Genomic DNA, 12,980 nt, shown 5'->3' on the forward strand with positions numbered 1-12,980 from the left:
GCCAAGGAATATGGCGGCCCCTGGAAGTTGGAAAAGGCTCCCCTTAATCCCCCAGAAGAGAACACAACCCTGCTGACACTTTAATTTTAGCCCAGTGGGGCTTCTGACCTACTGCAACATCAGCTACTACGTTTGTGGTAATTTGTTACCATAGCAGTAGAAAACTAATACAGCCAATTATAAAATTCAGAGTCAAAACAAATATGTTTATTAATAGATTCCCACGGGCCATTCTCTATGCTAAATAGAAAGACTCTTACCCGGCATTTCAGAAAACCAGCCGTACCCAAACAGGTAACCCTGAAATCTGGTTTCCCCTTGGGATGAAGAGGAAGTCTGCCCTACATCTCCCAGCCTTGCAACTAAAGGGTGTAACAAGCAGTAGCAGTTCCACCCCAACTGCTATTCTAGCAAATTATTTAAGCTGTCTAGACTTAGCTATAATCAATCAAAACCAAGAGCCAAAGGAACACATACTTGCAAGTTGTGATGTGAAACACAGCATCTTTATTGCCAATGTTTCGTACCAGCAGAATTTTCTGAGTGCTGTATTTGACAGGGCAAGTGGAAAAATTCAGCTCGTCAGGAAAATCTAGGATGGCTCGTGCACCTCTGGCTTTGATGGGTACGATAAACTTTTCTCTCTCCGTAACACAGGTCAGCATATGGGCATAATCCTACAAGAGAAGGGTAAAATCATCGTCTGTGGAAACACCAACATGATCAAGATAACTGGACAAGAAATATGGCCATATGCCAGGAATCTACCAACACAATATATTCTGTGAAACCTTCTCAAGACAATTGCAGATGTACTTTCAAGGAGATACTCTGTTCTGAGCGAGAAAGAACAGTTCAAGCGTTAAAACCGACAAGCCATTGGAAATCTTATACTTCATGTGTTTCTCAGGTATTAGAAACTTCACTATCCTGAAGTGGGGGATAGTGAAGGCACATTTTTCTTTAGATCAGAGGAGGTTTACACATCCTCTTTCTAAACCCTATTTACCCTTCAAGCCCATGCATTAAACTGATGGCTCCAAATAAGGGTCTCTCTACGCCCACACGCTTTACAATATGACTTTGCACTCCTCCATCAAGAGTGGAGTCTATTTCTCCAGCCCTTGCTTTGCCCAGCGGAATGTGGCAGAGGTTACGCAATGCCAGTTCCAAGCTGAAGCCTCAGGAAGCTTTGGGCATTTCCGGTCTTGCTCGTGGAACCCTGCCACTGCCAGGTAAACAAGCCTGATCTAGCCTATTGCAAGATGGAGCCCAGGTGTCCCAGCCAGGGCCATGCCAGACCAACTTTTGGCCCCAAATATGTGAGAGAGCCATGCCAAGATCAGCAGACTTGCCTACCCAACGCATGAGCAGGCCTCGTCAAGACCAGCTGAACCACAGTGTTGTGAGCAATAATAAATGTTTACTACTTTAAGCCATTGAATTTTGGGGCGGTCTGTAATTGTACAACAATAGCTAACTGATATATAATAATTCAGTTTAAATTTTACCTCTCGTGCAAAACTATTACTGACCATCCCAAATAAAAATGCCGAGGCCCTGAGCATGTATCTTCCCCAGTACTGAGTCTAAATGCAAAAGAAATACTGAATTAAGTCACTCCTTATGTCATCTCATTAGATATAAAACCAGAACTCTCATCCTCAATGTAGCCCTTCCCTGACCCTGTTGCCAAGCATGTTCAGTCACAGGACCTTTGTACTTGCTGGTCCCGCTCCCAGACAAGTATCTTCCCTCGGATATTTGCATGGCTTAATTGAGTTCTCTGCTCAAATGTTCTCTCATCAAAGAAGTCTTCCCTGATCCTCCTATTGGAAGGAAACAGGACCCCCATCACTCTCTATTTTCTATCATGTCAGTATCAGTATCTGACATTAAATCATATATTTGTTGGTTTATTCATTGTGGAACATAAGCTCCATGAAGGCCAAAGTTTGTTCTGTTTTTCAAAGAATCCCAGCTCATAGGACTGGGCCTGGCAGAGTAAGTGAAAGAATATTATTCATTTTTCATATCTTTATTTGGGTACTAAACTATCAAGAGCTCTTCATAAACAGAATTCTCAACATCATCATTAGCCTTATTATACAATGATATTGGTCAAGTCCAGAAAGCTAAAAATTAGTGATATGACTTCCCTAACAATATGAAACAAAATGGAGAGAAACTCTCTTCTTAGAGAAGACTCTTAGACACCTTTCTCCTGGTCAAAATGACAAGAAAGTTAACGTCTAATACACTCGTGACACAAAAAGATCTCTGAGCCCTTTTTATAAGCTTTTGCTTTTATTATCTGTAGGCCATTCTCAAGTAAACTTCTTTATATTTTCTTGAGATTAACTTTTACTTATCTCATTTGACAAATATTTACTGACTACTTCCCAGGTGTCAGGCACTGCACTAAGTACCAGGTTTAGAGGGGTGACCCAGACAGAACTAGAGATGGCTGATTGCAGGAAGAAAACAAAATCACTGTCATCATTTTTGCCAACAAAAATTGTTTCTACATGAGGGAAATTTTATGATATCTACAGTTTAATTAAAAATACTGGCAATATATACCATACAGTTCATTATTGTTGTATATCTGGATAACATAAAATATGTTGACATTTTTCTATTCTTGAGCCACGATTTTTCAATTTCATAGTAACAAACTGAGAAAACTATTCGGACAACACATTAGATATTTTCTTAAAACATAATGGAGCAATAAAATTACATCACTTCCTATTTTATCCACTGAAGCCACTTCCCTCTGGTGCTACTACAATAAATAGATGTTTCCTTAAGCTCAGGGAAGTACCCACTTTTGCTTTCCTCCAAAAGCCTAACATTTTTCATACTCCTTTTAATGGTAAAGATACAAATTTAAGAGGTCAAAAAAAATGCCAAGCTCCAGACTTTTATAGTGTTATATGGCAACACTGACTATTATATTTTTTACCATACATGAAATGTATGCTAGGATTATTAGATTAATAACATATCCCATCTTCTTTTTTAAAAGTGTGTGAGATGAAGAGAGAAGAAAAGCCAAAGCCAATTTGCTGCACCTGTTTTCTGGGTATTTGGCATTCTTAACAAGTTAAGTCCCCAGGAAGCCAGATTAATAGATAACAGGAAAAAAATGGTGCTGAATCGGTGCTGAAAATCCGATTGAAAGGAGACTGTCTTATTAAGCTGTGACATGCTGCAATTTACATATCTCACCCTCCAGATGTGAGGAGGGTAAATGAGAATGGGGAGTGCTCAGATCAGCAGGGGCTAAGGAGGAAAAATAAGTATGTACATTGGCTATCAATTTGGCCAACTGAAGAAGTGACACAGTGAGAAGATGGGCTTTTATTTTTCCTAAAATAAATGTGGCTCTAGTCAGTCCTCTGCTACATTCTGAAACAGCACTAAAGACAGCACAGCTAACACTAGCTGGTCGTTCTGTGCATGGCTGTCCCACCGGAAGACTCAATGTAGATGCCCAGAGACTGGAAAACCTCCTGGGAGTGGGGCCCTACTCATGGTGCAAGTGTAACAGGGTCTTTGAAGAAAAGGAGGAGTCAAATTAGCAGCACGAGCTTCCCAAATACACACCATCGGTCTTAGACAGTTAGCAAAAGGAGAAATTACTATGTCCTTAGAAAAACAAATTCTGTAAACTATATTATAGTTTAGAGTCCAAATCCAATAAGATGTCTTAATGTATCCAAAATTAGATAGTTAAATTTCTCCTAGGTAACCATTATTCTCACTCTATGACTCCTCATACAGGCATGTAGCCTTTGATAAATTTCAAACATTTAGCAGAAGAAACAGTAAAACAACATTTACATTTTAATTAGGGGTTTCCCAACAGACATGCAATGTTGGTGAAATGGAATAGTAAGAGGGAATTTAAAAGCTAGGAGTAAAATAAGCAGCCACAAAATAGAACCAAGTAATAGTCCTCAATGGAAATGTTAGCATTTCACATTTACAAAGTAAATAAAAACATACCTAAAATACATTTCAATTATTCACTTGCTGGATAGATAAGCAGTAATAAAATCTCTGTTCTTTTAGCTTTTCATTAGGGGAAATTTAAATCACATATAAAGAAAACAGAACAAATCCCATGTACCCACCCCCAGATTCAACAATTATTAATATTCTGTTATTCTGGCTTTGTCTATACTTCCATCCATGCCCACTTCTATTATTATTATATTATATTTCTATAGTTTTTAAGGTGGAATTTAGATATATTGGAATGCATAAATATTAAACGTACAATGGTGACACATGAATTCATCCATATAACCCACACACCTATCACAACATAGAACATTCTGCCTCCTCAAAAAGGTCCATGTATCCTCTTTCCAGTCAGACTACTTGCAATAATAGGACAACAATTATCCAACAGAAGACATGTTTTCCTCAGTACAGAAAAAAATTAAGGAAAGCCAACTCCTCAAATCCAGCAAGCTTTATATTTCAAGCTGCATGAAGGTTCATAATCAGCTTCCTGAAGAAACGTCAGTGTAGGAATTTGACACCCAAACTAAATCCAGGTAGCATTCTCCTCATACTTAACATTAGGGTATTGAGCCTCAAGAAAACACCAGGACTTCAATAACATATAACAAAAAGGACTGCTTCTGGAGCTATTGATTTTTTTCATGTATTTCAATATTACCCCAAACAAAATGACAGGTCCATACACACAACCCAAGAAACAAATAGTAATATTACAAAGTGGCAAAAATAATCACAGCAGTGTTGTTATTATAATGGAATTTATAACCACTCACTACAGTGATACATGCTTGGCAGACCACACTAAGTTCCTTATTCTTGCTGTCCAAAAAAGTTGGAACATTAACAATAGTAGCAAGAATATTGGTAATGACATTGACAACTGCTAATAAGTATTAGTGAAGGAGAAGCAGGGATTCAAGGCTAGTTGTCTCCGTTTCCATTACACTGTTTTGATTCCAACCATAATGGCACGATACAGGACAGCACATACACCATCAGTGTTATGGATAACCTGACATTTTGTTATGCCTTTTTAGGCTTTGTCTTCTGTCCTCGCTCCTTCAATCATGCTGGTAAAACCCCTTTCCCCCTCCTCACAAGTCCCAGTCACTTTGGCTCATAGAGAGGAAAACCCACAATTCCGTTCTCTTGGAGAAGGGCTGGAGAGGAAGCCTCCTTCCTCAGTGCACCTTAGATGGTCCTGCCTCCCGTGAAGAACTGGAATCTCTGCAACTAAGGAAAGCTGAACAATGGGCTAGATGCCCCACAGCTGTAGTGGTACTAAAGGGAAATGGCCTCTGAACTCAGGCTCTTTCTAGCCTGCCTGTGCACAGACACGGTAAGCAGAGCAGGCAGGTCTCTGCTCTCAGCTCTAGCATCTTCACTCGTGCTTGGGTGGACCTATCAGTTAGGTCAGACCATCACTAAGGACTGGTTATCTACTAGTCACTGGAGAGCAGGAGGAAGCCCAGTCTTGGCCTCAGGTCCTGGCCACATTCTTTGCCATTAATGAGACTGATAATGTGATAGATATTTGGATCTTGGATATCTTTCCTAGTTTAGTTAGAATGTGGGGAGGAGGGATGTAACTCACTAGGACCCCAAACTTCCAAAAAGGCATAGTCCCTATTCTTTGTCTCAGCTCATTGCATCTGAACCACACCTTTTCCTTTTTGGTGTCCTTCTAGCCATATAGTCAAATATGAATATGCTGAGGTAGGTGCCACAGGAAACAGGGCGGGGAACATCCAGGATTACCCTTCTTTACATCCTGGCTACGTAGCGCTCATATAAGCCTTCGGCACTCTGACAATTCTTTCTTCATTCCCAGTGGTATGCCACCCGCTCCTCTCACCCACCCTCACCACTCCTCTCACCATCACCACCAGCACCAACAATAACACCATCAGCACTGCCACCACCAATACCATCAACAATACCAATGCCACTACCACCACCAGCAGCACCAAAACCATCAACGACACAACTACCACTACCAGCACCACCACTAACAATAATATACCCACACCACCATCTCCATGAACGTTCAGAATTGTAAACTGCTAGTGACAAGCATTCAACCAATTTCTTGCCAGCACTGCTGTTACCTTGTTCTCCTCTGGAATAAAGAGGATTCGGAATATGGATGGCACTCCTGGAGCTACTTTGTGGCCAATATTTTTGGGGCTGATTACTTTAAAGTAAGGTGAACTTTCCTCAACAACTTTCACCAACCTTGGGATCTGCAAGAAAAACATACAGTGATGACACTGTGCATGTGAAAATGCAGAAGAAAACACACAGGCTTTGTAGTTAAACATGAAATCTCCATCTACTATTTATCAGCCACACGACCTCAGTCAGGTAAAAATTTCAGTTTCATCAACTGTGAAAGGATATGACAGTACCTACCTTTATCCAAGTGCCCTACACAAAGTAAGCACTCAATGCATTTTAGCTTTAATTTTTATTAACATTATTATCACTCATTTTTATTGTTATTACAAGTCCTTGTTCTTTTTATTATTTAAATGTGACTATCTTCAAAGACTAACTGCTAAAACCCCACCCACACAGCGGAGTTAAGCTGGATTCCCCAACATTTGAGAAGTGCTCTGGGAGAAGAAATCACCCTCACTGCACTCCTGCGATGGACCATCACTGTCCATGACGTGCCACTTAATCCTTGCAATCAACTTTGAGTTTCATTACGACTCCCATTCTACAGATGAAAAACAGACACTTGCCCTAAGTGCTGTGGCTTCCCCAAGTAAAGGTGTTTGGAGTCAAGTCTTGATCTAACTCCACCTTCCCTCTCTATGGGATTGTCCTAAGTAAACACTACTGTGAAGCAAGAACAAAGAGAAATCTGTCTTCTCGTTGCTACTAGATTTCCCTAGATGAGAACCATCCTTTCCTGGGGTTCAACATTCCAGCAGCAGCTTACCAAGAGGTGTTGGATTATCCACTAGAACTGAGTGCCCTTTCACAAACAAAACTTACGCATGCCCCATCTCCTTGACTTGCCCATATACACTCACTGACAACCCTTTCTTGTCTAGCACCAGGGAGGAGTGGTCAAAGTACCCTTTAGACTAGCTCCTCTCTGCTTTTAAAAGCCTTAAAAACAGAAAACAAACAGACAAGAAACCCTTGAGCAAGAGTCACAAAGTAATGTAGAAAGGGAAAGAGAGAACTGGAAGAAAGAAACTGAATTGGTTGGCAGCTCTACATTAAGAGAGAGTCCTAATGTCTTTGGGATATCTCTTCTTGAGGGCTAGGAGCATAACCCTGAACACCGGGGTTCTTTTTTTTCTCTATGCCTACCCTTTAGCTTCTATCCATCCCATGAGCTTCTCTTGCTAACAGTTCTGCAGCAAAAAAAACTAAATATACCCTTTTCTCCAGAGTCTGCCTTTGCTGTCACAAATCACCCCACTGATCTCCGAAAGGCATCACTGATTCCTTTAATGAGCTGTACTAAATGTAACTGCAAGTCTTCCCATTGCCTTGGATTCTTACATAATCTTTAATTATTTTTCCCTTTGTTCTTATAGTGAGACTTTGTCTCCACATTCTTAGACTTCTGTAACTATTCCTACTTGTCTTTACACCTGAAGTTTAGCAACTCTCAGCTGCTTTCCTCCCTGTGATTACTTTTCACACTTAACTGTGCTTCATGCTGACCTCCAACCTTATTCTTTCTTTCATTATTGTTAGATGTCAAGGAAATCTTCAGGCATTTAAAACCTTTTCTTGAAATAAATCTTAATTTACCTCTGAAGAAAAAGGCAGAACGATAGAGCAGACATCCTCAGTTGCAACTACAGAGACAAGGTATAAACAGTGGGAGAAGCCATCCAAAACTATCCATAGGGAAATCTGAAGGCTATCTGAGATAGAAAGAAGGAGATAAAAGAGGGGGGAAGGGATCTCCATTTTTTAGAAGTTTGTTGTTGTTTTTTTAAATACAATTTGTAGAATATAAATGTATTGACTGAACAACAGCAATTCATATGAGTAGAGTTTGTATCTTCCGTTAGGGATTGGAGGCTCTAATGCAAAGTATGTAAACATGAATAGTAATTGCCCTGTCTTAAATGAAAGGCTAGCTCAACTGGTCACACATGAGAACTTCATGACATTCATCTAGCCAATCCTTTATTCAACAAAATGTTAGTTCACAAGTTGGGAGTGTACTGTTTCTTGGGCACTGCACAGGGACTGAACATATAGCAAACCAACCAACATAGTCTTGTCTTCATTAAGCTTACAGTCAAAGGGCATGTTTTCATCTATTTTCCTAGGTCTATCAAATTAAAGAACTTATCTAAGATCCTACATGATGCCATTTTATTTAATCCCTTCTTACATATCCGTGAAAAATACAGTCATACCAGTGAACATACTCACTTTGTCATTGTTCCTCAGAACCAGTGGAACTTCATAGACTTCACAGGGAGTGTAGTTCTGAAATACAATTTCTGATGGAAAAGGCTGGAATAATGCCTGATCCATGTCAATTCCTGAAAACTGCAGTTGAAAGAATAAATTAAACATATAGTCACACAGTGGCAAAATGACTGGGGAAGATAAGAAAATGTAACATAGGCCTATGGATATTAATACTAAGAACATAGGAAACAAAAAGGAGTAACTACTACAAACAATAATTGTTCTAATTAGTAAGGTGATTGTCATCAGTTTCTTTAATACAAAAAAAAAAAAAAAAAAATACAACCTGTAGTGGTCCTCAGTTTAAAAACAACAACAACGGAGTCTAATGAGAACACCAATCCAAACCTCAAACCTTTTATTTCTAGTAATGGTAAATAAGGTAACTTGAACCAATTCCCCTATGAGAATAACAAGAAAAGCAGTATCAACAAACACCTGCGTGGAGGCACTAAAGAGCCAACAAGATAGTATGATTAATGTTGAAACTGTAAATTATCTCAAGCTAATAGCTTGTGTACTACCCAAAACGTTTTGAGTGTTGCCATTTTTCCTTAAAAATTTATCCTATCCCACGATGTCCTCTAGGTCCCTGGCTGCAGCCTGGGACACCCTGGCACCCAGTATGGAAATTGAAGATATAAGCGTTCATCTCAATAATTTAGAAATACAAGAGCAAACACAAAAGACAAATTAAAACCCAAACAAATGAAAAAAAAATGACATAACAAAAACAATAAGAGAAATTGATAAAACAGAAAACATAGATTAAAACCAAAACAAATGAAAAAAAAAATGACATAACAAAAACAATAGCAGAAATTCATGAAATAGAAAGTAACGAGATTATAGAAATAATAAAGCCAAAAGTTGAGTCTTCAAAAAGACTAATAAAATTGATAAAATAACTAGTAAGTCTAATCAAGAAAATAAAACAGAAGGTACAAAGAGCCAATAAAAGAACGAAAATAGGGACATTACTACAGAATCTGAACCAAGTAAAAAGACAATAAATGTATATGATGTCAATAAATGTGAAAATTTAGATAAAAGGTACAAATTCCTACAAAAATGCAATTTATCAAAACTAGCACAAGAAGAAATAGAAAATACAAATAGTTCTATTACTTTTAAAGAAATTGAACTTGTAAGTAAAAATCCTTCATAGCAAAAACTCTGACCCAAATAACTTTACAAGCAAATTCTAATACACATTTAAAGAAGCTACAACTCAAATATTCTGGAAACTCTTCCAAACTCTAAATACAGAAACTCTGCCAAAGGAAAGAAAAATAAAAAATTAAATCTCCTAACTCAATTGATAATATCAGCATAACTTTCATATACCTAAGAAAGACAGTAGGAAAAAGGAAAATTATAGGCCAGTCTTACTCAAGAACCGTAGATTCAAAAAACAAAAAGCAATACAACATTAGCAAATTGAAAATCCACAATATCTAAGAAGGATAACATATCATGACCAAGTTGGGTTTATATTAGAAATTGAAGATTATTTTGACATTTGAAATTGATTAAGAAGAAACAAAGTTGTCTTTACTCCAGAAGAAAAAAATGTTTATTTACAAAATTCAAAATAACTAACCCAATAAACTGGTAGAATTAGTAAGTGATTCATCAAAGTCACTAAGTACAAGATCGACATACAAAAATCAATTATATTTCTATGTTCTAGCTATGACCCCAATAAATTTAATAAAATTTTAAGAGTATATATTACTGCGAGGAATTTTTAAAAACCTACATACATACAGGAGTATAATACCATGTTCATGAATTAAAAGACTCAATATTTTAAAGATGTCAAGTACTCCTCAGATTGATACAAAAATTCATGAAACCCAATGAAAAAAAAAAATCCCAGAATTTTTTTGGGAAATTGAAAAGCTGATTATAAAATTTATATGGAAAAGGAAAAGGACCAAGAATAGACAAGATCCATTTGAAGAACAAGATAGGAGGACTTGTTTTATCAGGTAGCAGGATTTATCATAATCATATATTTTTTAAAATTTTTATAAGAGTTTATTTGAGCCAAACTGATGACATATTCCAAGGAGCAAGATCTCAATTGTTCCCTACATTATTTAACATCGTATACTGTTACTTATCATAGTAATTAAAACAGTGAGATACTAGCACAGTATTTATCATAAATACAAATATAACAGATGAGAAAGCCCAGAAACAAATCCTTAAATATATAGATGCTTGATTTATGACAAAGGTAACACTAAAAAGCACTGGGGAAGGGATAGTTTTCCTTCAATAAATGGTGTTTTATTAAATGGATATTCCACACGAAAAATATTAATTTAATCCCTATCACACACCATTCCAAGTATATCAAAGCTCTCAATGTGAAAGGTAAAACAACAAAGTTTTCAGAAGAAAACTGAAAAGAATATCTTCATGATGTTAAAGAATGCAAAACTTTCTTTAATGGGACACAGAAAATACAAAACATAAATGAAAATATTGGTAAATTAAGTCATATTGAAATTTAAAACTTACGTTCATCAAAAGATACCCATTAGGGAATAAAAAAAGAAAGCCAAACAATAGAAGATTATTTACAATATGTGTAATTGATAGAGGACTAGTCTCCAGAACATCTGAAGAACTTCCTCAAAATCAGTAATAAATGCACACAAAAAATAAACATGTAATTGACAAAAGATGTTATCAATATCCAAATGGCTAATAAAATAGGAAAAGGTGCCCAAATCTAGAAATTGTAAATTAAACCACAGCATGACAGCTCTACACAACCAATAAAATGATTTAAAGAGATTGACAATATTAAAAATTAGCATGGATGTAGTGCAACTGGAATTCTCACACACAGCTAGTGAAAGCATAAACTGGTACAGTCATTTTAGAAAACTGGCAATTATCTACCAAAGCAAAACATATGCATAGCCTATCACCTAAATATTCTACTTGTATGTATATGCCCAATAGAAATGTGTACATGTTCATTAAAAGATATGTACAAGAGTGTTTATAATAGCATCATTAATAATAGTGAAAATGTGGGGAAAAAACAAATGCTTATCAACAATAAAAAGGAAAAATAAATGTGGTATAGTCATACAATGGAATACTATACATCAATAAAAATGAATAAACTACTGCTAAACACAACGTAAGTCTCAAAAACATAAAATTGAGTGAAGTTAGCCAGAAATTAACTGAATATATGAGCTGAATGTATGATCTATATAGTTCAGGTTATAGGCTGTAGCAAGAGATATAATTATGAAATTAATAATTTAAAAAGTGGGATTTAAAGCATTGTTCCCAGAAGGGGTCACCTAAGGAGTGAGTTCAGAAGGAAAAGAAGAGGTTCAAGGACCAAGAACAGGGAGCTCCAGCATTTAGTGATCAGGAAGAGGAAAAAGATCCAATAAATAAAATAAGAAAAAAGCAACCCATGAAGTAGACCATGAAGAAAACCAAAGGAATGTGATATTTGAGATATATGTGAATAAAAGGATACAAAAAGAAACACTAACTGTGTCCAATGCTGTGAGACAACCCAAGTATGCTGAACTGGTCAAGCTTAAGAATGAATTTTAAGAGAAACACACACACAAAACTTAAAGTAAGAGACACAGAAGATAGCCTGGTGTACGTAATCACAGTAAAATGAAAATGAACAGAAAGCTAAAAATGGATTAGAGAGAACATACAAGATGTAGAAGGGCAGACAAAGAAGGTCCAACACGTTCATAATTGATATTCCTAAAGAAAAGAACCAAAAATGGCATGAACAAATACTTGGTAATTCAAGAAAAACTTTGTAGGAATAAAATCAAGGTACACAATGTCTCAGGAAAAATTTAATCACATCCTAATGAAATTGTTGGACATTAAATTAGAATAAACAATCTTTGGACATACAAGATAAAAGATTAAAGCATCTGTAGTGGGGAAAACAAGCTGGCTTCATACTTTTACATACCATTATTTAAAGCCAGAAGGTAGTGAGAAAAAGGCCTGCAAAGCTCTTATTGGAAAGATGTGTGACCCAGGAATTTTATACCTAACAAATCTGCACTTCAGTATAAAGGCAACAGGCAAACATTGTAAAACATATACAATCAAGGAAATATAGTTTCCATAAGCTCTTCTTGAAGAAATTAGTAGAGGATGACTGTCACCCAACTAAAAGACAAATGAAACTCCTGAAAATAAAATAAAATAAAGTAAAATAAAATAAAATAAAAACAACTGAGTTGAAAGAAGAAAGAGAAGATGAGATATAGCAAAATGTACTAATTTCCTCATCCTTCATAGCAGTAGTCAAAATACGTTAAATCCACTCACACACACATGCACACGCACATGCAAGCAATATGCACAGAAAAATACGCCTAGTCTGGTATTAGTTATGCTGTGGGAAAGGAGCAAATAGCCCTTACTTAGGATGAATTAGCACTAGAAAAGCCATGTTCCTTGCCTCA

General features: G+C 36.7%; 1 protein-coding gene across 3 annotated transcripts in view; it reads right to left on the bottom strand.

Moving 5' to 3' along the window:
* The window catches only part of HYDIN (HYDIN axonemal central pair apparatus protein), a 289,372-nt gene that overhangs the window by 255,974 nt on the left and 20,418 nt on the right, over positions 1–12,980 (bottom strand). For all 3 annotated transcript variants that reach the window (XR_016022033.1, XM_088800246.1, XM_019757602.3), the window contains exons 4-6: positions 8,452–8,571; positions 6,147–6,281; positions 478–677 (exon numbers count right to left, since the gene is read on the bottom strand). Coding sequence is in view for 2 of the 3 variants with exons in the window: in XM_088800246.1 (XP_088656372.1) it covers positions 478–677; positions 6,147–6,281; positions 8,452–8,571 (455 nt within the window). In the remaining variant the exon portion in view is untranslated. The remainder of the gene's footprint in view (positions 1–477; positions 678–6,146; positions 6,282–8,451; positions 8,572–12,980) is intronic.

Source organism: Rhinolophus sinicus, chromosome 8 (assembly GCF_057876585.1).
Source record: "Rhinolophus sinicus isolate RSI-liver-muscle chromosome 8, RSI-T2T, whole genome shotgun sequence".
NCBI classification, from domain to species: Eukaryota; Metazoa; Chordata; class Mammalia; order Chiroptera; family Rhinolophidae; genus Rhinolophus; species Rhinolophus sinicus.